The sequence below is a fragment of the Haliaeetus leucocephalus genome, unplaced genomic scaffold, assembly GCF_000737465.1.
Source record: "Haliaeetus leucocephalus isolate CR32 unplaced genomic scaffold, Haliaeetus_leucocephalus-4.0 Scaffold730, whole genome shotgun sequence".
Lineage (NCBI taxonomy): Eukaryota > Metazoa > Chordata > Aves > Accipitriformes > Accipitridae > Haliaeetus > Haliaeetus leucocephalus.
Window position 1 is genome coordinate 1,518,176 of NW_010973166.1, and position 27,514 is coordinate 1,545,689.

General features: G+C 53.8%; 1 protein-coding gene across 1 annotated transcript; it reads left to right on the plus strand.

Moving 5' to 3' along the window:
• Positions 1 to 1,226: 1,226 nt before the first annotated feature.
• SEC16B (SEC16 homolog B (S. cerevisiae)) lies at positions 1,227 to 22,249 on the plus strand. Its single transcript, XM_010580722.1, has 25 exons — positions 1,227 to 1,495; positions 2,589 to 2,695; positions 4,651 to 4,756; positions 4,876 to 4,990; positions 5,686 to 5,827; positions 6,183 to 6,340; positions 6,975 to 7,036; positions 8,288 to 8,423; positions 8,981 to 9,211; positions 9,816 to 9,913; positions 10,605 to 10,686; positions 10,805 to 10,922; positions 11,524 to 11,635; positions 11,882 to 11,987; positions 12,585 to 12,725; positions 15,656 to 15,769; positions 16,499 to 16,571; positions 18,694 to 18,945; positions 19,519 to 19,589; positions 20,115 to 20,261; positions 20,450 to 20,557; positions 21,431 to 21,512; positions 21,634 to 21,731; positions 21,823 to 21,891; positions 22,181 to 22,249. Exons 1-25 carry the CDS (start codon positions 1,227 to 1,229, stop codon positions 22,247 to 22,249), a joined length of 3,066 nt encoding a protein of 1,021 aa, XP_010579024.1.
• Positions 22,250 to 27,514: the final 5,265 nt, after the last annotated feature.

Genomic DNA, 27,514 nt, shown 5'->3' on the forward strand with positions numbered 1-27,514 from the left:
AGTCTGGGGCGGAGGAGCGGAGGTTGCCCTTTGTCCCCCGCAGCGGCCAGCGGCCCATGTGGCAGTGGACTTTGGCAGTGGCACCCCAGGGAGTGGAAGACGGGCCCCGGCGGCCTCTGAGCAGGTGTGTGTGGCTGCTGCGGGGGGTGGATGGCAGTGGGAACCCCTGGCCAAAAATTAGGGGGGCCCTCGGTGGGACCAAAATGGTGGGTGTCTGGATACTTATGCCTGGGGGGGCTATTTAGGGCAAGGATTTAACCCTGATTTCCCCTAGAAGGGCCACAAACTGAGCTGCCTGTGTTGAGATCTGAGTGTCGCCCCCCTCCCAGCACTGAAATGATCCCAAAATGCCTTAAACGTTGAGTGTGAGAGGGGTGACAAGTGGTTCAGACAGCATCTGGCTATCTGCCCGCATCAGGGAGGTTTGTGAGCCTTTGTGGGGGCAGTTTGGGTACCGATGCTGCAAGAGGACATATGGGGGGCTTGAGGGTGGCACCCCCCTCTGGCAGCTGGGGCTTCACCCATGTGTTGTCTTGGGCTCTCCTTAGGGTTTCCTCTTCTGTGTAGGACCATTATAAATAAATCTGGTGTCTGTTTGAACTGCTATGTTCTTGCTGGAGCTGGAAGGCAGGAGGAAATCCCTGTTTCTACCCCACCTCATAGCTCACATGAGCAAAGCTCCATTTCTCTCTGCCTCTGTCCCTGCTCATTTATTTAAGAATAACTCTCCCTGTCCTGCTTGTAGCTTTGCCAATATCCCTTCCTCTACCACATATAAAATGGGGTTTCACCACCTTGTTGCAGAGGTAAAGCTGATTTCTAACCTGCCTGGGGAGACTGTGAGTACTGGTGCTGGTGGTCTGCTGGTTGGGGGTGCAGGAGGATGCTACCTGGATCCTACCTCTGGCTCTGGGAAGAGCTGGATGCCTGTTGCTTTCAAAAATGGACCACTTCATCCTGGTGTTTTAAGGGGAGCTTCAAGTTTAGATGTGGAGATGGCTTTTCCTTGCCTCTGGGCATTTTGGAAAGGATGCTGTGCTTCAGCAGGCTCCCAAAAGCAGGGAGTAGGTGGCAACAGACTTCCTGGGGGGCTTTGAGGGGGGGTGAAAAGCCACTGATCAAACGCACTGTGCCTTATCTCGTTGCTTGCAGGCCACTAAAGCCATTTGGGACTTAACCTCTCCTCCCACGCCAAAACCGGAGAGGATCTCACTGGCAAGCTGGTGATGGACCCCTGGGCCCCTGCCTGGCCGCCCCAGTTCCGGGAGAGGCAGGTAGCCCGGGCGGGGTGGGGAGGGGCACACCGTGGCCCCCCACCACAGCCAAGGTGGCAGCTCCTCCGTGCAGGGCCCCCCCGTCAGCCCGGCCCCTGGGATGGGGGCCACCTCCCCGGCCACCCCTGGGATGAGGTCCGCCACCCCTGGAGGGATGCCCGTGGACCGGCTTCCCGGGCTGAGTACTATGAAAGCAGCAAACCCCACAGGCCGTACTCCAGGTGAGAGCTGTCTGACTTTGCGATGCTCGTGCTGAGCCCCTTCCTTGTAATCCTTCTTGAAATAAGATTTGCCCGTTTCACCACTCTCATGGGCTTGTGACGCGGGTCCTGCCCTTGTAACTGCGTAGGGGAAACAGCAAGTAGCCTCGAGGAGGCAGTGGGTGATTAGGTGATGTCCAGCTATTAAAGCAGCTGGTGACTTCTATATTTAAGGCTGTGTAGTAGTTGCAGCTCTGATTTCTTCCTACAGCTGTGACTTCTGTGGTTGCTGTTTTACAGGCTTCGTCTTGGTCCTGAGGTGCATTTTTCTTGAAGGTTTGATTAAATGCAGTTCTTTTTTACCAAGTGCAAGGTGAACAATAAAAATACAAACGGTAATATAGGAGCAAAAGGGAGGTTGCAAACTCAGCTGCTGAAACAGCGGAGGGTGGAAGGATAATATGTGGGCTAGAGGATGCTCTCGCTGCTGAGAGAGCTTTGAGTGCTCCAGCAAATTTGCATTGATTTGCCTGAGTTACTGCCCTTGGCGAGTTATGGTGTGGATACGCAGAGTTTTGTGCTGAGGTGGTACAATGCTCGCACCGGGAAGGTGGGTGTTGCACAGGGTTGACAAATTGTTGTGTAAATTGTGAAGGGTTAAGGTATGTGAGTGCCAGGTGGGTGGCTTGGGCTGGGGCTAAGCTCCGGCACAGGGGAAGACCTGCTGAGCTGTGCGGTAGGTGCGGTAGCTCCAGAACTTGGTAGAGAAGGTGCTTTTGGGGGACCTCTCCTAAAATGTGGGTGAAAGCTGATCCCCATGGCAAGTCCACATCATGGAGCTGAAATTGGGCATTGCCTGAAACTGTAGTGCACAGCTTTCTCGTAGATGTGGATGGGAAAGTATCCAAAGTTCTTGCTGCTGCTTTCAGGTGTGATGCTGGACCAGTTTCTGGCCCTGCTGCTGAGCAGGGCACCTTGGCAGGGGAGCTGGCTTTATTTCCATTACCCTTTCTTCCTCCAAAGGTCCCATCCAGGGCATGAGTCTAACCCTAGATGTGGTCCAGAACCTGCAGCAGTGCCCTTTCTTTCTCAGATTGAGTATGTTGTGTTTCAGGCAGGGATATGAAGACCCCCACTGGCAGTATCCAGCAGCTGGCTATGGGGATGACTACACCTACCAAAGCCGCCAGTGGCAGCCAGTGGCCTGGCAAGATGACAAAGGTATGAGCTTGTCCTTTGGGTCTGGGGATGGAGGCAACCTGCTTGCAGAGGAGGCGATGCTTTCTCTGGGACAGAATCATAGAATCATTTAGGCTGGAAAAGACCTTTAAGATCATCCAGTCCAGCCATCAACCATGCCCACTAAACCATGAAGTGCCTTGCCTACGCGCTTTTTTAATACCTCCAGGGATGGTGACTCAATCACTTCCCTGGGCAGCCTGTTCCAATGCCTGACAACCCTCTCAGTACAGAAATTTTTCCTAATATCTAACCTAAATCTCCCTTGCCTCAACTTGAGGCCATTTCCTCTCGTCCTATCTCCAGCCACCTGACAGAAGAGACCAGCACCCACCTCACTACAACTCCCTCAGGTAGTTGTAGAGAGCGATAAGGTCTCCCCTCAGCCTCCTCTTTTCTAGACTAAACAGCCCCAGCTCCCTCAGCCGTTCCTCACAGGACTTGTGCTCCAGGCCCCTCACCAGCTTGGTTGCCCTTCTCTGGACACGCTCCAGCAACTCAATATCTGTCTTGTGGTGAGGGGCCCAAAACTGAACACAGTACTCGAGGTGCGGCCTCACCAGTGCCGAGTACAGGGGAACAACCACCTCCCTGCTCCTGCCGGCCACACTATTTCTGATACAGGCCAGGATGCCGTTGGCCTTCTTGGCCACCTGGGCACACCGCTGGCTCATATTCAGCCGGCTGTCAACCAGCACCCCCAGGTCTTTCTCTGCCGGGCGGCTTTCCAGCCACTCTTCCCCAAGCCTGTAGCGCTGCATGGGGTTGCCGTGACCCAAGTGCAGGACCGGTCGCTTAGCCTTGCTAAATCACATACAGTTGGCCTCGGCCCATTGATCCAGCCTGTCCAGATCCCGCTGTAGAGCCTCCCTACCTTCAAGCAGATCGACCCTGCCTCCCAACTTGGTGTCGACTGCAAACTTGCTGAGGGTGCACTTGATCCCCTCGTCCAGATCGTTGATAAAGATGTTAAACAGAACTGGCCCCAATATTGAGTCCTGGGGAACACCACTTGTGACCTGCCACCAATCGGATTTAACTCCATTCACCACAACCCTCTGGGCTCGTCCATCCAGCCAGTTTTTTACTGGTAGCGAAGAGTACACTTGTCTAAGCCATGAGCCGCCAGCTTCTCAAGGAGTATGCCGTGAGAGACAGTGTCAAAGGCCTTGCTGAAGTCTAGGTAGACAACATCTACAGCCTTTATCTCATCCACTAGGTGGGTCACCTGGTCATAGAAGGAGATCAGGTTGGTCAAGCAGGACCTGCCTTTCATGAACCCATGCTGACTGGGCCTGATCTCCTGGTTGTCCTGCACATGCCATGTGAGCGCACTCAAGATGAACCACTCCATAATCTTCCCCGGTACTGAGGTCAGGCTGACAGGCCTGTAGTTCCCCGGATCTTCCCTCTGACCCTTCTTGTAAATGGGCATCACATTGGCAAGCATGGATGGGATGGGTTCTTCTCCCAGGGTTTGCACATCTGCAGGGCTTTCTCCTGCCCATGTTCCTGCGCTGTCGGTGCCATTTTCCCTGTGCAGCACTGCCCTCTGTTTGCCTTTGGGAAATGTGAGCAGGTACTAGTTGTACCCAAGGGAATGTTTGATCTTGATCTCCATGGCTAAAAACCGGTGTCATTCCTGGTTCCAGGCTGAACTTGATGCTGATGGTCTTGTGTGAGCAGGGTGGCCAGGGCCTTGTTTTTGCTGTTTCTGGAGTTCCTGGGCTGAAGAAAAGGGGAGGAAGGAAAGAGGGAAGGATATTAGTGCTGTGTTGGCAAATGTGTACAGGGCTTTATCATACCTCCGTGTTGGGCTAATTTGGAAGCAAATGGGGTGTGCATGGCAAATTGCCTGACTTATTGCTTTTCTTCTGCAACTTCATTATGGCTTGTTGCTTTGGAGGGGCAATGCTAAATCTTGATTCTCTCTCTAGACCTGAGACAGGGAGAGACTTACACCAAGAGCACCACTTTCCGGGACCAGCACTACTACAGGGGTTACCACCCCAACCTGGCTGCAACCCCCCGGGGGCAGGACAGGTAAGGGTGGGGGGTCTGGGTATCAGCTGGTGCAACCATCTGCTGCAAGATTAGTGGCTTTGTGGCTGCTCCCAAAAATCTCTGACCTTTGGGGCTTCTCCTTTTGGTCCTTTCTGCAGGACACAGACCTACGACTCCTATGAGGAGAGATATGTCTCGGCTGCCCGGCCTGAGTGTGCAGGGGGAGAAACCCCTGGCAGCGATTTGGGGGAGGCCAGTGGCCAGCCCTCAGAGGTAACCTCAAGATGGGCAGGGGTGCAGGACAAGAGGCTTGGGGATCTCCCAGGGATTTTGGGAGCAATCCATGTGTCTCTCCTCCAGCTGGGAAGGAAGCTGAGGAGAAAAGGGCTGCTTTGCTACGTTGATCTCAGTGCTTAACAGTCTCTGGGGTTTATTATAGTGGGTTATTGGTATTTATGAAGTGCCCATCTGCTGGGCTGTTGTTCCCCCAGGCATGGGGCTGTACACCGCTTCTGCAGGGAGCCAAGAGCAGGACAGAAGTCCAGCCCTCATGCATCCTCCTGAGGTAGCTGAAAGCTGTGTCTTTTTCAGCTCTGTCCACCAAGGTCTGCTCCATCAGACTTCTATCCTGATCACTGTGTTTTGGAATAGAGCAAATTAAAAGATCAAATCAAAGCTACTCTGGTGGTTTTGCTCCTGGGCAGAGCTTTTTTTTCTGATTCCCAAGCACTGCCTGCTGACTGTTGGGCTAGACTTGTGGCTCATGTAAATTATTTTAAAAGCCATTGGGTATGACCAGTGTATGTGCCATGATGAACCTAAGATGCTGAAGAGAGTGAGCTGCTCAGATGGGAATCAGCTGTGCTGTTCCTCCTGGGCAGCAGAGCATGTCCTGCTGCCCTGGGAGCTGAGCAGCAGTGGGGACCCTAGTTTCTCAGCCAGGTTTGTGTTTTCTTCCTTCCTTGTAGCCCTTGGGCCAGCCCAGCCTGCTCCTGCAGTACCGTGAGTCGGGGCTCAGCTCCAGCAGCCATGAGCTCAGCCAGTACATCCGTGATGGTGCTGACCACTATGACCCTGCGCTTTCAGGGACCTGGAGCCCGGCACAAGCAGGTGAGGTGTTATGGGGCCCTGGCTCCCTCTGACAGGGCAGGGGAGCAAGGAAATAAATGGCTGGCATTAGGAGATTTGCCGTCTCACAGCTTGGTCCTTTCCTGGAGGAGGTTTTGTGGGTGCAAGGCATGACCAGGGGGCTGCAGGGTGGGTGTGTGGTCCAGTGGCTCTGCCTGGGGGGTGCAGAAGCTGCCACATTTGCCTTCTGCTTTAGGGGACAGTTCTTGCATAGGGGGGATCAGTAGAGGGTTACTTCAGTAGAGGGGGCCAGGTTGGGACCTGGTCACATCCTCCATAGTGGAGGCAGTGTGGGGTCAAGATAAGGAGACTCATGGTGGCCTGTGTGTCGTTGCAGGGGGGCCCTTGGTGTCCACCCCAGACCCGGTGGTACCCCTCAAGTTCTCGCTGCCACACATGGCGGTGTGCTTCGGAGCTGGAGGCCAGCTGGTACTGGTGTGTCCCCACTGCCCGGCTGAGGGGCAGCTACCCCACGTCGAGCTACACAGCCTGGAGGTATGCCACAGCCCAGCACCCCAGACTGCCCTCGGTCCCCTTGCTGGAGTGGCTCCTTTTGCCCTGAGGGATGCAAATGCTGTTCATCACCCGAACAGCTGCCTCAGCAGCCTTCCCATCCCCTGCTGCCATCTTGTCTCCAGCCAACACAGACCCTTGAGTCTGCATCGTGCCAGCCCGTGCCTGGGAATTGCTTTCAACCTTTGGGCCCCACATCCTGCTCCTTCAGCTATGTAACTCTTGTCGTCTGTGACCTGTTCACAGTGTTCCCTCCTGATAGGGACAGATGTGGGCCATACCTCTCTGAAGGATAATTCTGCTCACCTTTCTGAGGTTCTCCGATACAGAGGCCATATCCATCCCTTGAGTCTACCACAGTGCTTCAGTCTCCTATTTTGCCTCCCCAAAGAGGCAGATGCCATCTCAACAGGCGTTTCTTACCTGGACCTTAGCATTGGGGTCCATGTGATGGTTTAGGGTCTATGCTCTGGGGTTACCTTAAGACATGCTTAGCACAGAGAGTAGGTTCAGCAGCACTGTTGAGCCCTTGGCCAAGGCACTGACTTTTGGCTAGCCCAGCTGGGGCTGGCCTGATTGCTGGAGTCTAGCTGCTGAATTTGCTCTTGTTTTTTAGGTAATCCTTCGTGACACAAAAGAGCTGGAGGAGCTACGGGCCTTCCCTGGGCCCCTGGCCAGGTATGCTGCACCAGCAGGTCCAGGAGCTGTGTCCTCCTGGCTGTGCTGGCACGACTGGCCTGGGAGCACCTCTTCTTTGGGAGGAGACATGAGCTCAAGGAAGACTTTAGGGTCCCCATGGTTTTGAGATATCTGCAAAGGCCAAGTCCAAGTTAAGACTGGGAGCCCAGCCCCTTTGCTGCAGAGTAGGTTGGTTTGGATTGTGGGAGATGGTTATTTTGAATATTCATAGGGTGTGGGTTTACTGTGGTTTGTATGTCTGACCTTATTTTGTACTCATGTCCCAGAAAACTGATTTTTGGGAGGTCTCTTTGGATTTCTAAAGCCCTGGGTCAACCTGTGGTTTAGCTTTTCCTAAGTTTTTTGTCCCCTGAGACTGTTGAGCATGGCAGGGTCAGACCCAATATGCATGCACCTTCTTCCAGTGTGAGCCTGGGGATGAGTCATGGTGTACTGCATCAGGTTGTCTCTGTATCATACTGGTTACACCAGTGTGATTTCTTGTCACTTGTAACCAACATGGGGAGAGGAAAGGAGTGTGCAGAAGGAGGAAACCCACTTACTGAGCAAAACAGCTGCCTATGCCCAGAAGCTGGGTAGAAGACCTGGAGGTTACTTGTGCTGAAAGAGATGTTGGGAATATCCATACAATATGTTGGTGTGATTGAGTCAGGATCAGCATCTCCCGTCATGGTCCCTTTCCCCTGGCTCATCTTCTCTCTCAGCCACTTTTTCCGTCTGATTTTTTTTTTTGTAAGACAGCAGTTCTGCCTGGTTTGCACATAGCTTAAAGGTTTCTGCTTGTGTTTCAGACCCAAAGAGTTTATGTGGTCACAAGCATGTCTTTCTCCCTGCACTGTGCTAGTTAATCAAAGATACTGCCTGTATGCATGCCTGCTCCTACAGCCTTGGATATCCACAGCTGTAACAGCAGCACAGCTAAGCAAAACTGAGGTTCTTTGCAGATGGATGGATGAAAATATTATCAGGAGGGCAGAGAGAGGGTTTGAGATGCCCTCTGCATGCCTGAAACACAGAAATGTGCAAAGAGTCATAGTAATGATCAAATTTAAGCATTTTTGAGCTGGGTGTGGCCAGGGTGGTATGTGGTTGATGCTGGGGATCTTCTCCGTCTCTCACTTTGAATCTTTGGCATCCCCATCAGTGAACCTGGGGATGCTTTGAGTCTGAATGATGTCCTAGATTGCTTTGCCTTGGGTTTCTTTTGATGCCTTTCTTTGCTGCTGTAAGGGAAGACCTGCACAAGGTGGATGTGGTGACATTTTGCCAGCAGAAGATAGCCACAAGCTGTGATCTCTCAACACAGAAAGGCAGAGATTCAGCTCTTCTCTGGAAACTGCTGGTCCTCCTCTGCCGGCAGAATGGGGTAGGTGTCCATGGAAAGGGGCTGACTGTTTTGATCTTAGAAGCGAGGCAAGTTATATGCCCCTTATGTGCCTCTTGATTCAGTTGTTATTTTCAGGGGGGTGCACCTTAAAAGCATCCCATTCCCACAGTACCATCAATCAGTTTGGTACTGCCTGGATATTTGGAGCAAACCCTTCTCTTGGACTGCTTTTCATCCTTGTGAACTACCAACAATCCAAGCTATAGCAGCTCTGAAAAGGACTGTTCCCACCTTCATTGAGGAGCTAGCATTTATGCTTAAAAGGGGATTATTCCCTTAACCCGATGAAATGCACCCAACCTAATCTGTGGCTGCTTGTTGGAAGCAGATGAACGAGATCTTCAGAGTGAGTGCTGTGAAGGTCTTGCTAGTTGTTGCCCTCCAAAACTGTGTGCTGGTGTCCAAGGCTGGTCTTGCTGGGAGATGCACTAGGATTGAGGATACAAGTGTAAGCGTGTCCGACTGGAAGTGCCTTCAGCCTTTGCTCATGGGGCAGCCTCCATGGGCCTCCTCGCTTCTCCCCTTCCCTTTCGCAGTCCATGGTGGGCTCAGACACGGCTGAGCTGCTGATACAAGACTGCAGGTGCCTGGAGAAATACAAGAGGCAAAACCCTGCGGCAAACCTGCTTGGCCTGACGGATGACGAGGGGATGTCGCGTCAGCCGGGGACACTGGACCTCATCACGGGGGAGGTCCCTCCTGTTGTGGAGACACAGGCACAGATAGTGGAGAAGTTCACCAAGCTCCTCTATTATGGCAGGAAGAAAGTAAGTGGTGAGTGGGATCCAGGACAGAGGGCTGACTTTTGTTCTTGGCCCCTTTGGCCTCTTCAGGTTTTAAAAGGAAGGGTGGTCAAGAGATGCCCTATGGTTGTGGTATCAACCGTTCAAGTTGTTTGTACAATAGGGCTTATGGCAGTGATTTTCCACCATTGGGAACGGGGATGGGGCCCTGATTGAAGACAAGATGCAGATGCTTTTACCAGCACTGCGGGTTTAATTGCAGCTATGTGATCTCAAGGGATACCAAAGGCACAGGGAGAGAGAGGAGGGTTGCATGCAGAGAAGGTTGGGTGCCCAGGCTGGGATCCCACAGTGGTAGCATTGAGAGCTAACAGGCAGCACAGACCTGGAAATCCAGGAAAGACAATATTGCTATGAAGGTCCCAGTTCTTGTCATCATGCGAGGTAGAAAGATAAAGGGGCCTTTGTGAATGTGGGAGGGTTTTTTGGAGGGTATTAGTTAAAGCCGGAGCAGCCATTAGATCTTGACTCCGAGCCGGGTGAGCAGAGGGTCCTCTTGGCAGCAGGGGAGGGCAGGGAAAAACATAGAGTTAATGCAAAGCCTTTTTCTTCTCCACCTTGGCTGCAGGATGCTCTGGTCTGGGCCATGAGAAACCAGCTGTGGGGCCATGCCCTCTTCCTCTCCAGCAAGATGGACCCTCGGACCTACAGCTGGGTGCTCACTGGGTAAGTTGGAGAAGCTAAAGCCACATATGATGCTCTGTGGCTGCCTTTGCCAAACCTGTTACGCTTTGGGTACCCTCAGCCCCAGTGCACTGAAAAAAGAGCATTGATTTTAGCTGGATGCTTTCAGAGGGGGCAAAGGGGAGAGGGGGGCATCCATCTGGATGGGCCCAAGTCCTTTGGGCTTCCTGATGGACAGGAGAAACCAAGGGGGGGGGGGCTGGAAAGCAGAAGGAAGGCCATTCCCTGGAAATGTGGGGTGGATTCATTCTGAGTCTTTGGCTTTGCCTTTGCTGCCCTAGCAAAGGCAGCCATAGGGGTAGGGGGAGCTGAGCTACCTTCACTGTGATCCAGTCTGGTCTGAGCTGTTCATCCCACGCGTATGAATGTTTTCTGGTGGAATTAACGTACTTAGTCTGGATTGGGTTGATCCCTTCAGGGAGAGTTAAGCAGAAATTTTCTGTCTTGTGCAACCCGAATCCTTTTAAGGAGGTTTTATCCAGTGTTGTCCTGGAGACTTGCCTGCTCTGGAGGTAATGCAGCTCATCTGCCTTGTGGGCTGATGATCCTTTCTGCCTTCTCTGGGAAGCCCCTCAGAACACTGCTTTTCTGGGGTATTTGGGATGTGCCCTTGGAGGTGAATGAGGGTTTGTGGTCCCAGCATGGCAGCCCTATCTCTGCTGTCTCCTCACAGGTTCACCAGCACGCTGGCCACCAATGACCCCCTGCAGACCCTCTTCCAGCTCATGTCAGGAAGGATCCCGCAGGCAGCCCTGGTCTGTGAGCAAGAGGCTGGCCCTGGCACGTGTACCGCCTCTGCTGTCACCTGCCTGTGACACCCACGTTGTGGTGACCATCTCTGCTCACGTTTGTTCTCCTCTTGCCTCCCTCCAGTGCTGTGGGGATGCCACATGGGGAGACTGGAGGCCTCACCTGGCTGTGATGTTGTCCAACAAGGCTGGAGACATGGACCTGAACCACCGAGCTATCATCACCATGGGAGACAGTTTGGGTGAGCCAAAGCTGTTGTGAGCAGTTGTGTTCCAGCTGTCTTGTAACGGTGGGTGGACACCGGCAATGTCACCATGCATGGCATGGATGTAGGCTGGTGCCAAGATGGGGTGTGCATGCCCATACCCCCAGACTTGCAGTGCCTGTGCGGTGGCAGGGATGAGGTGTTGATGGGTCCTGCTGCCATTTGTGCTGGCAGATGAGTCAGGCCCAGGCATATCTATTAGCTGCTCATTTGGAGACACCTGGAGCAGCCGGACCCAGAGAGGGCATATATAACTGCAGGGACTGAGACTTGTTCCCAGTGGCAGGGACTCTTGGGGATTTCATGCCAATAATGGCACCCTGCAGAGCTGAAGCTGGAAGCTCAGGCTTCCCTGGTCCTACCACTGAACTGAAATCCCCTCCTAGGTACAGAAAGCAGCAATCAGGGAAAACAGAAAAAAGAGAGAGAAGGGAGGGATCAGGGTCTGCATGGACAGGGAAAAGTGGGGCGGTGGGGTTTGGGTTTTCCTGTGAGCTTGGGGGCCTCCAAAGCAACACTGACCACATGGTGACCTCTCTCTCAGGACTAAGTGTTTGTCTTTTTTCCTCCCATCCAGCTGGCAGGGGAGCAGTTGAAGCAGCTCATTTCTGCTACCTGATGGCAGATATTCCTTTTGGTTACTTCGGGGCGAAGGCAGACCGCATGGCTCTGCTGGGCAGCAGCCACTGGTGAGTGAGCCCAGGAGGCTGTGCTTTTGCCAGAGTGATGTGTCCCACCTTCTCCCCATCCCCGGGATCTCACTTTTACACAAAAGCGATCCCTGTTTGTGGGTTTTTACTGCTCTTAATGTGAGCTTTGCTCTGGGCCTCTCCAGCTGCACGCCGGCACAGTGGTGGAGCTGTGAGTCTGTGTGTGGGGCTGTCTGGGAAGAGAGGTCTCCTCCTGCTTGCTGAACCTACCCCTCTCCTCTGCAGTCAGGCATTCGCCCAGTTTGCCAGGACAGAGGCCATCCAGCGGATGGAAATCTTCGAGTACTGCCAGCACCTACGACAGCCCAAATCCTTCCTGCTCCCCTTCCAGGTAGCGGAGATGCGCAAGCACATCTGGTGCAGCAGCTCAGACCTGCCACAAAACATGCATCCACCCTGAAGCCAGGGATTCAGGCTGCTCTCCAAGGCTTGTCCCCTCACTGGGCTTTGGGAGTGATGGGGAGGCTGCCCCAGCTGAGGAGGTCCTCCAGAGCAGGGCTTTGGGCAGATTTTGGGGCACAGTGTGTTTGATCAGTGCTGGCTCAGGTCTAGTTGCCTTCCTGCTCTTTGGGTAATGGATAGACTTTTCATATTGCAAATAAGTACCCGGCTGTTGCTGCCTTGGGCGCTGCACAGATTGGGTGGATAAATGAAGGTGGTGGGCTGGTGTGCTCTCCCCACCACCTATCTGCTGGCTCTGGGCCAGTCTGGCCTTGTGACAGTGCTGTGGTTCAGGGAGCAAGGCTGGATGACCCTGTGGGGATGGGTGGGGGTGCCCATGGGTCAAGTTGAAGGTGACCTCTGGGTGATGAGACCCATGATCCAGAGTGCTCCGAGTCATGCTGGGATGATGTGCTGGGGCAGAAGGGACCCACAGGCATGAACATGTCCTTGCTCATCTCTGTCTGCTCCGCTTCCTTCTCCCGAGGTGTACAAGCTCCTCTACGCCTCTCGCCTGGCTGACTACGGGCTCCCAGCCCAGGCCCTGCAATACTGCGAGCAGATCGCTACCGCGCTCCTGGGCCAGGATCTGGCCAGCCACCCCATCCTGGCCCAGCAAGTGATGAAGGTGAGTCTCATACTCCCCCGCATCCTTGGCAGGGACCCAGTGTGGTAGGAAGCATCCTTGGGGTTTCCCGTGGCTGGGGGTGCTTGGCAGCTCTGAGCAGCCCCCCAGGGTTTGCTGCCTGGTGTGTGCTGAGTACAGTGAAGCCAATGCCTCCATGCAGTCTCTAATACCCACGGATTTAGGGTAGAAAACAAAGGAATTGTGTTGACTGCCAAGTAGGAGCAGAGTTATTTGGAAGCAAAGGATGTTTTTTGTTCTAGAGAGGCTTTTTGAACTTCTAAATAGCACAGACATAAGAAGCTGAAGTTTGAGTGCTTGACATTTCCCCTCCAGCTCATCATCCCATGATTCCATTTACCTGCCAGAGGATCTTTTGGGGTGACAGTGAATAGGAGCATGTCCCTGCTTCTAGCACTCAGGCCAGCTCATCTGCTTCATGAGTGGGATGCTGGGGCAGGGAGGGGTGAGGCAAAGTGTCCCAGGTCCCCCGGGGCAGGTTGGGCTCTCAGGAGAGCGGGTCTGCCCACCCCACGCACATTATCAGGGCAGTGCTGAGGCTGCTGGAAGCCTTCCTCTGTTGGGAAGGGTGCAAATGCCATGGTGCTGTGAGATGAGGGCAGCAAGGATTGCGTGTCTGAAGCGGGTGCTGCAGAAATCACCCAAAACTTGGCTCGTGCAGTGCCCCCCCCCGCATCGTCAAAACCTATTTACTGTCTAACAGCTTCTCAGATCTGCTGTTCTGCTGGGGATAATGCTTCTCCTGGGAGAAAACACTTTCATCTGAAAAACTAGTCCATTCGTAGACACTCTTGTCTTTGATGTTTTAGACTGTGTTACAAATTATGATACACATTAGTGTTTGATTAAGACTTCCTCTCTTTTGAAGCTGGGGACGATATACAACCAGGTGCTGGTTCATTAATATTGGATCAAAGTGCACATTAGCTTTTGGATTAAACATTCCCCCCGTTTAAGAGTAATCATGCTTATAATTTCCTCTTTCCTGCAACTGATTTAGGATGAACACATGTGTGTTTGCAAAGAGATGGGACAGTGGGTCTGTAGGTAGTGCAAGCTCCTGGCTGGGGGCTGGGTTACTCCGCTCTCTGTCGCCAGTCCCTGTCCCAAGCTGGGCTCCAGCTGCGTGGGTCATATCTTGCTGTAATCTGCTGGAGTTGGAAAGTGTGTTTTGTGCTTTGTTTTTAAAAACTTTGGGAATAGGAAAAAATGGCCAATGGGGACTGGTGTGGAGGGGATAGCTGAGACCTGTGTGGCTGCAGAGGGTGGCTGCAAGGTCAACTCTGGATGGCTTTTGGTAGCCCTTGATGCGGCAGCCTCGTAGCAAACTGGAGAAGATAAATAAGCACAAAGGAGCTGGGAGGGAGCTTGATAAATCCTCAAGAAGTGAGTCAATACCAGTAAGAGAAAATTCAGTAAAGGCTCAGATGAAGAGCAGTGTTTTGAGTGTCATCTCCCCTCATCCATCTGTCTTGAAACTAGACGCTTGTCTGAGCAATTTCTCCAGACTGCAATTTAGCTCTGCAGGGAGCCCTCCATCTCACCCTGCGCTGGTGGGATGGGTGGCCCCAGAAGAGCCTCTTGCTCTGTTGATAGTAGCCGGAGACCCCACGTGATTGAGATGGCTGCAGCCAGGGTGGCAGAGACCCCTCTCTTGCAGGAGAAATTAAACACACAGCAGCAATACTGCAGAGAGGTACCTGGGGGAGATAGTGGAGCATGGAAAAAATACCGAGCAGCAACATAACAGAATGCTGTTGCAAAAAAGAAAAAAAAATTCCAATGTTATAATGTTATTCTGGGCTATGAGAGCACGAACTGCATGTGTGAGACAAGGAGGTGATAATCCCCCTGTGCTCAGGTCTCTGGGGTCTTGGCTGGGGCACTGTGCCCTGTTTGGGATGCTGCGCTCAGAGACAGGGCCAAATTGGAGCAAGTACAGAATAGAAGAGCAGGGGTGATAAGAGATTGAGGGGAAAATGACCTCCAAAGAAGGCCTCCGGGTTATTTTTTCCAGGCAAGATATGCTGGCGGGGAGGAAGGGGTACAGGGGAGCAGGAGGCTGCTTTTCAGGGGATGGTGCCTGATTGTCCCTGCAGCTTCTGCAGGAGCAGGAATTGAGAAGCTTAATTTGCAGCAGGGAAGATTTCACTTCGATGTTATGAAAAAAACTCTTTAGCTCTAAGGACGTTAAGCATCAGGACAGGCCTAGGAGGCTGCAAAATCTTCTCCCTGGAGATTTGTAAGTGCAAATTGACAAACATGGGCTGGTGTGGGCACACAGGATTTTCTTGAGCATTGGCAGATGGATCAGGTAATCTCAGAATGTCCCTTCCAGCCCTGCATTTCTGTTTTCTGCGTGTTTATTAGTAATGGTAATACTTGTTGCAAAGACAGGTGAGCCCTTAGCTCAAACCCTACCAGCTCCCATCCATCCTTGTAGGGTAGGTAAGGGGTTGATGCACAGCCCTGGGAGTTGGGCTGTTTCCGGGGCTCCTGGTGGGGTGTTCTGCAAACCTGCTGGTGCCGCAGGCTGGCTGTCAAGTAGGATTAAGGTGCTCGTTTTCCTCGGAGGAGAAAAGGATGGTAATAGTTAGCTGCCTCTCTGATGTGAAGAGCATCTTTAACGTGGGTACTTCGACATCTATGTGGAGGTGGCTGAGATAGCCCTGCTGGGCGGCTCTCCGCGGGGCACAGGATGGGCCAGCACCTCTCTGTGGCAATGCAGGAGAGGGAATAAATCTCACGTGAGAGGCTGGTGTTACTTTTACCCCCATCTTGTGAAGAAGTGCAGCTCTGGTGGTTTTCCCCTGGGCCTGTGTGCCCAGCCATGTGTGACTGCTGCGAGGGTGGGTCTCTTCCCTGCGGAGGTAAGATGTGTGATGAGCCTCGTTGTCCTCCTGGCTCTGCAGCTAGCCGAGAGGCTGAAGCTCTCTGACCCTCTGCTCCTGGAGATGCCAGAGCAGGACCAGATGCTGGAGCCTGACTGGCTGCTACAGCTCCGAGCCTGCTGCCGGGAGTGGGAGGTAAGGAGGAGCGGGGATGCTGCAGGGCAGCTGATCTGTAGTGGTGTTTGTCTGCAGGAGCATCCTCCTCCTCTGCCCTGAAACTAAGGGGAGGGATGGGTATGGAGGTTTGAAGGCCATTCGAAGGACCAGGTGCCTTTCCCCTTGGCTTGTGAGCTCAGAGACATGGTCTCTGCTGGGGGACCTGCAGCTTCAGTGGAAGCAGGGGGGTTGCAGTGCCTGAGGGTGTGAGCAGCAAGGGCTGCAGAGCTTTGCATGGGGTAAAACACTCCTTGTCTTGGCTCAGGGAGGGCGGTCAGGGGCTGGTGGGTGAATGATGATCTCCTCTTGCAGTGAGGATGTTGCAGAGGACACTGGTGGGGCATCATCTTGCAGACGTATGCTCTCAGGTCCCTTGACTGTAGGCTGATCCTTGGATTAATGTTTTTCATTCAGGTTTCATGTCTGCTTTTGGTTTTGTGCCCTTTTCTGTCTCCAGTTTCCCCTCCTGCCTGCTCTCAGCAGGGCAGTGGTGCTGCAGCCCCCTTCACTTGCTGGGAAAGTGCTGTGCCTGTGCTGGTATGGGTCTCACCTGTAACCTAGACTCCTACAGCCCAGGGTGGGTTGTGAGCCCCAGCCCCACCAGCCCCATGCTTTTCTTCACAGTGTCTTCATGGTTTCCTTAGTCTTTGCCCTGTGCCATCCCTTTTTCCTTCTGTTTTATCACGTTTTCCCTCTGACTCCTTGCAGGTGGAAGACGACCTCTCTCTGGAGGTGGCACCCACTCAGCCAGATCTCTCCTGGGCTGCTGCATCGATGGCAGGTAAAGAAAATGAAGCAGCAGGTTGCAATCGCTGCAGCAGCCTTCTCTGCACGTGGAGTTGTGCTGCCATGGGCTGGGAGGCAGCTCCCTGCTCCCCAGAGCATTTCTCAGCAGCTTCTCCTTGCTCCTTACATCCCCCCAGAACTCAAAATTTTGCTCTTGCCTGGATGCATCCCTCCAGTGTGGGGCTGCCGGGGATGGGCTGCAAACCCAGGGGTTGATGCTTATGCCCTCTGTATAATGTCTGAGTAATTGGGCCTAATTACCACAGCTTCAGAGTCCCTGTGGGTGTCGTGGGAGAATGGGGACTGGGGGTGGGCAGCTGGACGAAGCACGTGCCTCCCAGCCGAGCCTCAGGGGAGATGGCCCTCCTCCCAGGCAGTCCTTCGAGGATGAAAATTGGAGCTGAACTAAGGGGATTTCTCACTTTCAGAATGAAAAATTTGGGAAGGAGCTTGTCCCTCTGCATACTGGGCTGCAGAATGCCTGTTGGTAAAGCCCCAGTGTTACCCCTTTGCTTTGCCCCTTGGTGACCCCGAGTCCCCTCCAGTGATATTCCACCCAGAGGGTCAAGAGACATCAAGATGAGGGACATGAGCCTTCCCTGGGTCCATTGGGATGTCCCATCAAGAAGTCAGGGGCTGGTGACCCATTGGCATTGCTTCACGGCCACCTCCATCAGCCGGATGCCCCAGCACAGCCCACTGCTCCTTGCTGCTGCTCAGATCCAGCTTTCTGCTGGGAATGCTGGTACCAATGGGTGGAGAATAAAGGCTTGTGCAGACAGGATAAAACATGACAAATTCCTCCCAGCCTTTTCTTCCTATCAGCTTTCCCTGCTGCTGCCAAATTCTTCAAAGAGCTCTCCCAGGCAGTAAAAAGGATCATCAATCCTGATTGCCTTCTGCTGCTATCAGGGCTGAGGCTATGATAACCATTCCTTGGAAAAAAGTCAGAGGTATGATGAGGGCTTCTCTGAGTGGCCAGGTCCGCTCCATGTAGCCTCTGCAGCTCACTTTCTCAAAGCTTGGCCCTTTTGTTCATTGGGAAGACCATCCAGAGTCACCATCTGAGGGACCTGCATGCAAAGAAAGCTGGCTTGGTGCTGAGTTCATCCATTTTGGAAAGACAAAGCCTAAATCAAGGTGCTAAGCTGGGATCCATGTGGTCACAGCAACCTCCCTCTCCATCCTTACAGCCTGGGCTGTCCTCCCTGACTTTTTCCAGCTCAGCTTGCCAAGGAGCATGGAGTTGAGTATCCATCCTCCTCCCTGCGGATCTCAAGCATCTCCAGGCTGTGTGGGAACAGCTTGCGGGTGTGAAGCCAACCCTGAGCGGGCTGGAGGCGATGCCGGCGGACAAAGCAAAGGGTTTTGTAGCACTGTATCCAAGAGATGCCATAGTCTGTCCCTAGGCTCAGACCCCAGGGGTCTGGGTCCTGCCTGGCCGTGTCTTATGGTGATGGGAGAGAAAATTCCCAGTGCCTAGCACGTTTCTGGCTGAAGGCTGCACAGCTGGAACAAGCAGGACATGCACCTTGGACCAATGGCAGTGTGGGGCCTGTGCTGTGTCTAACACCAGACAGAGCAACGCATGTGTGTGTTAAATAAAACAAAACCCACTTGCTCAACATGCCTTTCAAACAAACAAAACCCAACCCTGAATAAATCTGCCTAAAGCAAGAAACTCATCTGTGGGTGCTCCTGTGGAGCAGAAATGAAGGCTGTGTCTTCCTGGTGAATTTTCTTTCTTGCCTGGGGTGTGCAGCAGGAGTGGAAGAAAAGGCCGGAGGCCCCGGACTCCTTTGAACTGCTGGCGTGAGCTGCTTGTGCTTGGTCTCTTTGTTTCCATAGCATTCCCCTTCCAAGTTCGTTTGCAATGTCAGGCATTGGAGGTTTTTTCCCCCCCCTGTCTTTCACAGCCCACCTTCCTTGAAGCCTCTGACAGGTTGCCACTGCTGCGCTGTGCCCTACCTCCTTCCTTGCCCGTGTGTGGTCCCTGGGGTCCCTCCTCATGCCCCCAGCTCCTACTGATGTATAATGGAAAAAGGGAGAATTCGGTGCAACAGCCTGATGAAATTATAAACACTGGAGTAAACTCCTGAGGTGTGGGGTTTTTGCAGATGGAGAGCCTGGTCAGGAGCTTCCCCAGAGCAAAGGCTACCAGTATGACCAGTGGTACCAGCCCATGCCACCCCAGGAACCCAGCTCCCACGAGGACGTGTCTCTCCAGCCCCCGGCCCCCACTCAGGTCGCAGCATCACCACTGCTCGGCATTGGGCAAGAGCTGCAGCCCCCCACACTCGGCCTGGGGACGGCTGCCCCTCCGGGAGGGGTTTTTGCTGAGCCCCCTCTGCAGGTGGTGCCACTGGCAGGTAAGTGCTCTAGCCTTGCTTCTCTGCAAAAATACCCGTCCCCAGTTAGTAGCAGTGGGATGGGGTGTTCCTCCGGGAAGTGTGATCCCCTATGGCATGTGCGTCACTTCAAATGCTGCTCCCTTCACCCAGAGCCTTGTTTCCCTCCAACCTTGCCCCAGACGTGAAGCCACGCTTTCCCGGTGGTGTGCACGCAAACCAAGTCCACCACTGTCAGCCACCCTGGGCAGGTGGCTCTTCGTTTTCACAAGAACTTGCCCAAAGCAGCAAGGGAGGGCAGCTCTGGGTTGCTGGCAGTGATGCCACTTCCCTACCAGATGGGGAAAACCAGCTTCATGTCCAGCAGTGCAAGGCTGGTTTTTGGGATGCACCAGTGCAGGCTTGTGACTTATTCCCTCCCTGGTGCTGGCATGGACAGGGACTAGAATGGCCTTTTGCATCTCTTAAGGGGGGACATCTTGGCCATGTGGCCTTGCTCTGGAGTGGGAGGATAGAAGCACTGCAAATATCTCTAATAGACATGGCAGGAGCTTCTTGGGCCAAGCCCTGACTGTCCTTCCCTCTGCTCCACAGGAGAAGCTGGGGAGCCCCAGGATGCCCCGCTGTCCCCTGGAGGGGTGCAGCCATCCCTCCCAGCAGAGCAGGTGAGTCAGGGAGACCATCCCTGACCCATTATTGGGGGGCACTGGGGGGATTTGGGACTCGCTGTCTTGTCCTTCCACATGCTTAACTCACACGGAACCCCCCCTGCATTGTGATGCCAGCCATCCCCTTAGGGACCTGATGGGTCAGGGTAGCCCTCTCCAGCCTCCTTATCTCTGGGACCATGGGCTGCCCACTGCACCCTGCTGTGGGTGCTGTCCCTCCCCACCTGATGTGCGAGGGACACTGGGGTCCCTGGGGGTGCTACCTGTTAAGCCTGGCATGGAGGAGTCCCGGGGATGCTCTGATCATAGAATCATTTAGATTGGAAAAGACCTTCAAGATCAAGTCCAACCATCAACCATGCCCACTAAACCATGTTCTGGAGTACCCCGTCTACTTGCTTTTTGAATACCTCTAGGGATGGTGACTCAACCACTTCCCTGGGCAGCCTATTCCAATGTCTGATCATGCTTGGGGTGGCTCATTTGGGAACACGACGTGGCAGCTCTGATCTCCGATGCCAGGAGGAGTTAAAGGCAAGGGCTCGGACCATCTCGGAAAGCTCCACTGTCTACTTGGAAGATGACAGCCGGCCTTCCTCAGAGAGCACGGCTGAAGACACCATTGAAGAGCCAGCACCAGCAGAGGCGGTGAAGCCGGGTGAGGATAAGGTGAGCATGCCAGGGCTGACGTGAAGCCCTGTGCTCTGAGCTTGCCTGTCCCTGATGCCTGCTGTCCCTGCCCTGACCTGGGCAAAACAGTACCTGCTCCCATGGCTGGTGTGGGGGGCAGCTGGGTGGCCGTGGCGTCCTCCCCTTCTCACCCATTTATGTTGACTGTGACAACGTGCATTTCCCAGAGCTCTGGATTCAGGTGGTTTGGCTGGTTTCGGTCGAAGCCCACCAAGGAAACATCTCCCAAAGCTGGGTCTGAGACGGGCCCAGACTCCCCCACGCCGGGACCACAGGTAGGCTGTGAGAGGCTGTCCTGTCCCCAGGTGACACCCAGGGTTACAGCCATGGGGACGGGTGACACGTTTCCCCCTTCACCCGCTATTTCTCCCTCCGTCCTCATGCAGGTGGCTGGGCTGTGCCGTTGCACAGCTCCCCACGGCCGTAGTCGTTCTGTGCAGGGACAGAGCGGGACCAGGAGCCCTTTTAGCCTGGAAGTGAATCCTTGGTTAATAATAACTGTAAATTTATAAAGCCTCTTTGAACCAGGAGGTCCTCCAAGCACTCAGCAAACTATGTGGGGATGGCTTGCCCTTTGCTGGAGCAGAAAGCAGCAGCTGCGAGCAGCACAGCTTGGGCAGGTTTTAGGAGCTGAAGGGAAGGAAAACCTCTTTAACTGGAAGCACAGCAGAGAGGGGGAAGGATTCATGTGTGGTTATCCCAGTCCTGGCTGAGTCCTCAGGGTGTCACATCCCTGACTGCGGGCTGGCAGTGGGCTTGGAGCGAGACCCTCCCCTGGAAGTTTCTTCCTGGTTGAGAACGACCTACAATCCTGGAGCAGGAAATTTTGGGATATTATTCCAAAACTAGCAGGAGATGAGGAACAGAGGGGGACCCATGGACCCTGGTGGCCCCTTACATTGTACATGGGCCTGGTGTCCAGCCTCCTGCCTAATTTTGAGCTCTCTGGGTGGTTTAGCATTGTGACAGGTGTTGCTTGCCCTGATCCTGTAGCTGCCCCTTAGTTTGGGTGCCTGTAGCTCTTGGGGTACCTCTCCAGCAGGATGGGTGCAAAGTGGCACCCCGAAAGTGTGGTGTGGTATATCTGGTGCAGAGGTTTTCTCGCCATGCAAAGAGCTTCTGCTCTAAATGGGTGGATGTGGTTTCAGGAATGGATGTCACCATCCCCACATGAAGCTCCTCCTGTGGCTGGGACAAGCCCTTTGGTTCAGCCTCCCTCCAGGAACCCTGGTAAATGCTGCATGGGTCCCCTTTCCCCTCTCCCTGTTGGCATTTTAGAAGCTGCTCCTCCTAATTATGTTTGGTGGGGTTTTTGTTGTGGTTTTTTTTTTTTTTTGCTTGCATGCCCCAGGAGGAATGCAAGGTGAAAATACTTTTCCTGTTACTCCAGCATCCATTGAGATGAAAGGCTCGTGGGATGCAGGTGGTGGGGAGTCAGCAGGAGAGCAGGTGAGGAGAGGAGGGAGGTGTACTTGTGTGTGATGGGGGGGACTGAAATTGGGGGGTGGCTGTTAAGTTTCTCTCCCTTCACCCCTTCCAGACTGTCTCCCATGAATCTCCCCCATCGGTGGGGACAGTTCCTCTCTTCAACCCTGTCCAGGTGTCTCAGGTGAGAGCATTGTCCTGTGGTGTTGCTGGTTAGAGCTGGGGCTGGCTCCTGCCTTTAGGGGTGATGCCAGGTTGCACGCAATCTACTATGGGCAGGGGGATATAGGGGATACCAGCCCTGGGTATAAGGGTTTGGTGTTTATAAGAAAATAATTGGGGGAAGGACAGTGAGGGGGGGGTGGTGATGGAGGAGGGAAATAGGGGGGAATGCTTGTGGCTGCATCCTGGGGACAGCAGGTCTGCATTTTGGGGTACAACCCTCCCTTACACCACCTCTCTCTGCTTCCCAGCTGGCCGCTGCCGCTCGACCCAACCAACCCAGGCTCCTTTCCCAGCGCCGCTACCCCAACCCCCTGTGAGCGGAGAGCCCGGGGGGGTGGCTGAAACCAACAGTGGTGACCATTTGCAGAAAGTTCTTTAACCAAAATGGTGTTTGTGATTATTTTCGAAGGGGGGTGACAGAGGTTTGGCCCGTGACCCCAGATGATGTGCAGTGTTGTCCGGGGCTGTGGGTCTCAACTGCTACCACCAGTTTTGTGGGTGTTGGGGGAGTTTATAAGTTGTATAAACAGGGGAACGGGGAAGAAAAAGGGTGTCCGGGGGAGAGTAGTCTGAATTGGGTTGTAGGGCGATGCCCCACCTCACCCATTGGACTCAACCATGGCTGGCCGTGAGTCTGTCTCAAAGCACCGCGGGGCCACGAGCATCCGCCGGGGTTCACTCGAGCAGGAGAGCGGGGTTTTGAAGCCCCGCCGCCCCCGCCGGGAACCAGCTACGGCTTCTCCTGCCCAGGCCGGCCCATGATGCGCGGCGCCCCCCCTTGCTGGTGGCTCACCCGCCCCTCGCGGGCGGGGCTCTGCTAGAGCCGCGGGCGGCCCTTCTCTCAGACCTTCCCCGAGGCGGGGCGTGGGTGACGGGCACCCTGTGGGTGGCCTCGGCGGTGAGCTTCCCCCGGACGAACAAAACGCCACTCCTCTCTCCCCTATATATACTCACTTCTCTCCCTGCTTCGAGGTCAGGGTGAGCAGTCGGTGCTACCCAGCAGGCATTGCGCCGCATGCTAATATAGAACCGCCCCTTCGTCGGGGGCGGGGCCGGAGGGGGCTGTCCCCTCGCGGCCGCTCTGTGTGGAAGGTGAAGCGCGGCTCCGCGGCTGGGGTCCGCCTGCCGCCCGACACCGAGTGGGCTGCGGGCTGGTGGGGCTGCGCGGCCCGGGCCCACTCGTGACTATGGGGGCCAAGACCTGTTTGTGAAAGGTTGTGGGGTTGCGGCCGCCCCCCCCCCCCCCCCTTTGTGACAACAGGTGGGGTGAAGGACTGCTTGCAGCAGGCTGCGGGGCTGGGGCCCACTCGTGACGGGCTGTGGGGCTGCGACCTGCTTGCAGCAGGCTGCGGGGCTGGGGCCTGCTCGTGACAGGCTGTGGGGCAGAAACCCGCAGGCTGTGGGGTTGGGGCCTGCTCATGGTGGGCTGTGGGGCTGCGACCTGCTTGCAGCAGGCTGCGGGGCTGGGGCCCACTTGTCGTGGGCTGTGGTGCCAACACCTGCTCGTGACGGGCTGTGGGGCTGCGACCTGCTTGCAGCAGGCTGTGGTGCCAACACCTGCTCGTGATGGGCTGTGGGCCGGGTCCAGGCTGCCTTCGGCAGGCTCGGGGAGGTGCTGCGAGGGCTGGGGGTAGTGGGCGAGTGTGGGGGTGGCTTACTTCAAAATGCCTGCAGAAACGTGAGCCTCCGTAGTGATGGGGCTGTTTGCTTTCTGTTTTAAAAAAGACTGTCGAGGCTGATGCAAACTCAGAGCACCTGGCTGGGCAGACACTGCCAGCAAGTGCCCTGAGTGCTGCTCACTAGGCTCTCCCTCCTTCCAGGGCCAGATGCCTCCAGGTTTGGTTTGCAGGGCTGCACAGGTTGGAAGCGACTGGCTGAGCCTGGGATGCCACGCTGGGGTGAGTCTGGCTGATCGCAGCACACGATTCCAGCAGATTTCCTGGGGATGGGGCTCCTACTCCTGGGATGCTTCTGTCTCTTTCAGTGTGGGGAGAGGGATCCCCAGGCTGTGCTGGGGCTGTGGCCCTGCTGGGTGTCCTCACAGCTCTGTGTACCGTAGCCCTGTGCCTGTACACCTTCCTGTCCCTCAGGATGCCTTGGGCAGCAGTGCTCATGGGGACAACCCTTGGTAGGGTCAGTGTGTTACTTCCCTGGCTTTGTAAGGGCTTTTTGCCATTCTCCAGTCTTTGGAGTTGGTTTAAATGGGCTGAGCGGTATGCAAAGCTCTCACCTTGGGCCTTAAATATCCTGCTTTTCTGAGATTGAACATGGTCTGTCCTGTTCTTCAGGCAATCTCTTTTGGAGGAAAACTATACATGTAGGGGACTTCTTGCTTGTATGAGTTTGCAGATCTGGCAAATACTTTTAGAAATAAATTTTGTTGTTTTGGGATCTCCTCAGATCTTTATTTTCTGACTCTACTTTTGATCCCCTCCACCCCCCCGAGGTTTTAAGGAGTCAGGTAGCAAAGTTTTTCTGAAGTAGAGTGTGCTGCAGATCCCCTTAGGAGAGGCAGCTCTGCATGCAGCTGTGCATGTGGGGTTACAGGAGTTTCCTTGCTTGCATGTGACCTGTTGCACTCTTTAGTCTCGGTACCATGGGGGTATGGAGATCAAGAGTCATGAAAGAGTTAAGAGGTTGAATCAACCTTGTTTGGTGCACACCTGATACACATGAGTTGGGTGTCAGGCTTCAAGGAAGGAGCTAAAAAAAGAAGAGGCTCTGGGTGATGCTGGTGGCTTCTTGGAACAGAGAGGGTATCTTGTTTCTGGTGAGATGTGATCTTCCCTTAGCTTCTTTCTGTGGAAGCCTAGAGGTAGGGCAGCTGTCTGCCTGGAGTAGGAGGGCTGGAGGAGCTTATTTTTTCCTGTGCTGCTTTGGGTGTTTTGGTGGTGGTGACTCTCCTGTGGAAACTAGGTGCTTGGGAAGTTTGCGGGTGAGTTGCTTTCTTGTGGCCTCCCAGTGAACGCGAGGTAAACTGGGACTAAGACTCCCTTTTCCTTCCCCATCTTCTTCTGAGAGCACAGGAAATGTATTAACCTGATGCTAATTGTTACTCTGACAGCAGCAATTAGGGTCTGTAATCTGAGATCAAGTCTGCTATGAGGAGTGTTGTAACTGCTGCCTGGGGGGAACTCTCTGCTAAATACCCTGAGCTGGGATGCTTCGAGGAAGCCCTGAGTTGCTCCTGAATGCTACCAGCTTGTAGAGGGAGGTGTGTATGTTCCCACTGAGCTGGGCTAACTGTGCCCAAAACACCGTGATTTATTTCAGAATTACATACTTGATTTCCTGGTGAGATGCCGCTTCCTCACTTTCCCGCCGCACGGCAGCATCCCGCTGCCCAGCCTTTCCTGGACAGGGTTGCTGAAAGGAGGCACTGCTGTGCCTGGCTTTGCAGTTCGGGCATCTGCTTCCCAGATGCTTTCAGTCTTATGTGGGTCCCACTGGGCATGGCAAGGCCATGCTCATTTAGAACTGTTATTTATTAAAAGAAGTGCTGGGTGTGACCCTGTCACTGTCCCTTCAGCTCCTGGTGACATCTGTGACGTAGCTGGCCTTAAGAGGTCACTCATTTCCCCTCGCTTAATGATCTGCTGTAGAAAGCAAGCTTTCATTGCTTGCTGAGTGTCAATGGGACATGAATATTAATGAAACCTCAGTGGTCCTGCGGCGCTAACTGTCACAGCCATGGAGGGCTCATTTGGAGCTGCCTGGCAGTGCGTGGACCTCTGATGGAGCGATAATAAACTGTTTGTGAACTCTGCTCTGAGGTGCTGCTGAGGACTTTGAACTTGCAGGCTCCTGGCACAACACCATGAGACTTGGTGTTTTCTAAAGCAGGCTTTTGCACAGCAGCCTCAGCATTAGCAGGAGGACTCATGGGGATGTTTTGGGTGCTGCAGGTTGGGAGAGTTTGTTGGTTGCAACTTCAGGTGGCAAACGGTCTGGTTAATGGAACCTGATGTCCTCCAAGGCCCTGAGCTGGGATTGGGGCAAGGGTAGATGCAATGCAACATCTATTAAAATGGCCTCTTTGGGCTGCTGCTACCAGGTGGGAATCACCGTAAGGATGGGATGGTGGCTGTTATGTATATACAAGGGAAGAGCATAATTCTGAGTCTGTGGGAAGCAGGCTTTTGCTGTGTTAATCCAGGCAAGTCCCTTCCAGCTTCTGCTACCCTGTGTAGAAAAGTTGGGGTGACGACTGAGGTCTTGTAAATAAAACAGTTGTCTTTGGAAAAGTGAGGCTTTTTACATACTAATCTGGAGTATATTACACAGGCAGTGCACTGTGCCTTTTAACAGGGTGTGTTTAGTATTTGTGCTTGAATGGCAGCAAAACTGCTCCACAAAAGATTATCTTGGAGAGAGAACCCTGGGTTTAGGTCTCTTGCTCTGAACCCTTATGTGTCTCCTGAAATGAGTGCCTAGGGTCAAGCTGTGTGGGGTAGATGGATGGTGACTCTTATTTTCTTATCTGTGGAGAAGAATCTGCTTCATTCCTGGAATAAAGCAGACCTGACTCATTCTGCTTTTGCTTAGAGCAATATCTTCTTCCCCTCCAACCTGGGGTGTTCCCTGGCTGTAGAGATCACAGGGGCCCTTCTACAGGGATTTCTGCTGGATCAGGGCCTTAGGATTTTGGCAGTGTCTGGTATATTAATGGACATCCTCCCTCAAAACCTTTGTATACTGGTCCATGTAAGAATTGCCCTATTGCTGAACAGATTTTTGCACTGTGCTATATTGCTACACAGAAGGACTGTTCTGAATCCTCTGATCAAAAGGAGCATTATGTTTCCTGCAGATCCTGCCAGGTATGGCACAGCTGAGCTTGTTTAACTTTAAAAAAATGATGGGATTTGTCTGTGTTGTCTCCAAGCTATGGCTGTTGCAGGCTGTCATGTCTTAGCAGTGTATAAAGTCTGCTTGCGTTCTGCAAGGTTGCTCACCTCCTTCATTTAACGCCCAAGGAGGAAGTGCAAAGGTGGGAGCCAATGGCTGTGTATTAGTTGTTATTACAGTGTCCGGCAACTTCATTCAAACTGGCTTCCTTTTACAGTAAGTGAGGTATGAACAGATCAGAAGGCTGATCCTTCCCTCTTGCCCCCCAAAAACTTGTGGAAGAGCTTGGCTGGTGCAGGAGCATCATGTGCCTGGGTAGCTGGCAATCAGTTCTGTGACCTGGTTAGTATGACCTGGGAGGGTTGTGGCTGAAGAAAGAGGAAAAGGGACATTTCCCATGGCAGGAAGACTAATCGGCTGCTTTTAGGAGGTATGCAGGATGGTTTCATACCCCCCTCATCTTTGCTCAGACACACTGGAGATCCTTAGCCCCCAACGATGGTAGGAAAGACTGACCTACAAAATCCTCTCTGAGCCTGTGCCCATGCACTAGTGTTTCTGGAGTATAATCCATGTGAGTAAGAAGCAGGAGGGGCTGCTGTACCTGCAAGCCCTGAGGGACCTATGCCACTGCTCTTGGAGATTTAAAGTTCTGAATATTACCTCAAGGGTGTGGATTATATTCATGGAGGGGAAAAAAAGGCACACCCCCCCCCCCCCCCCCCCACCGAAAA

What these genes read in the sequence shown, in the direction of transcription:
- SEC16B (XM_010580722.1), top strand. Translation starts at nt 1,227, where the DNA reads ATGGACCCCTGGGCCCCTGCCTGGCCGCCCCAGTTCCGGGAGAGGCAG. An exon ending in GGATCCCGCAGGCAGCCCTG is followed by an intron (nt 10,687 to 10,804) that starts GTCTGTGAGCAA and finishes GCCTCCCTCCAG; the next exon opens with TGCTGTGGGGATGCCACATG. An exon ending in CATCCCTCCCAGCAGAGCAG is followed by an intron (nt 19,590 to 20,114) that starts GTGAGTCAGGGA and finishes CTCCGATGCCAG; the next exon opens with GAGGAGTTAAAGGCAAGGGC.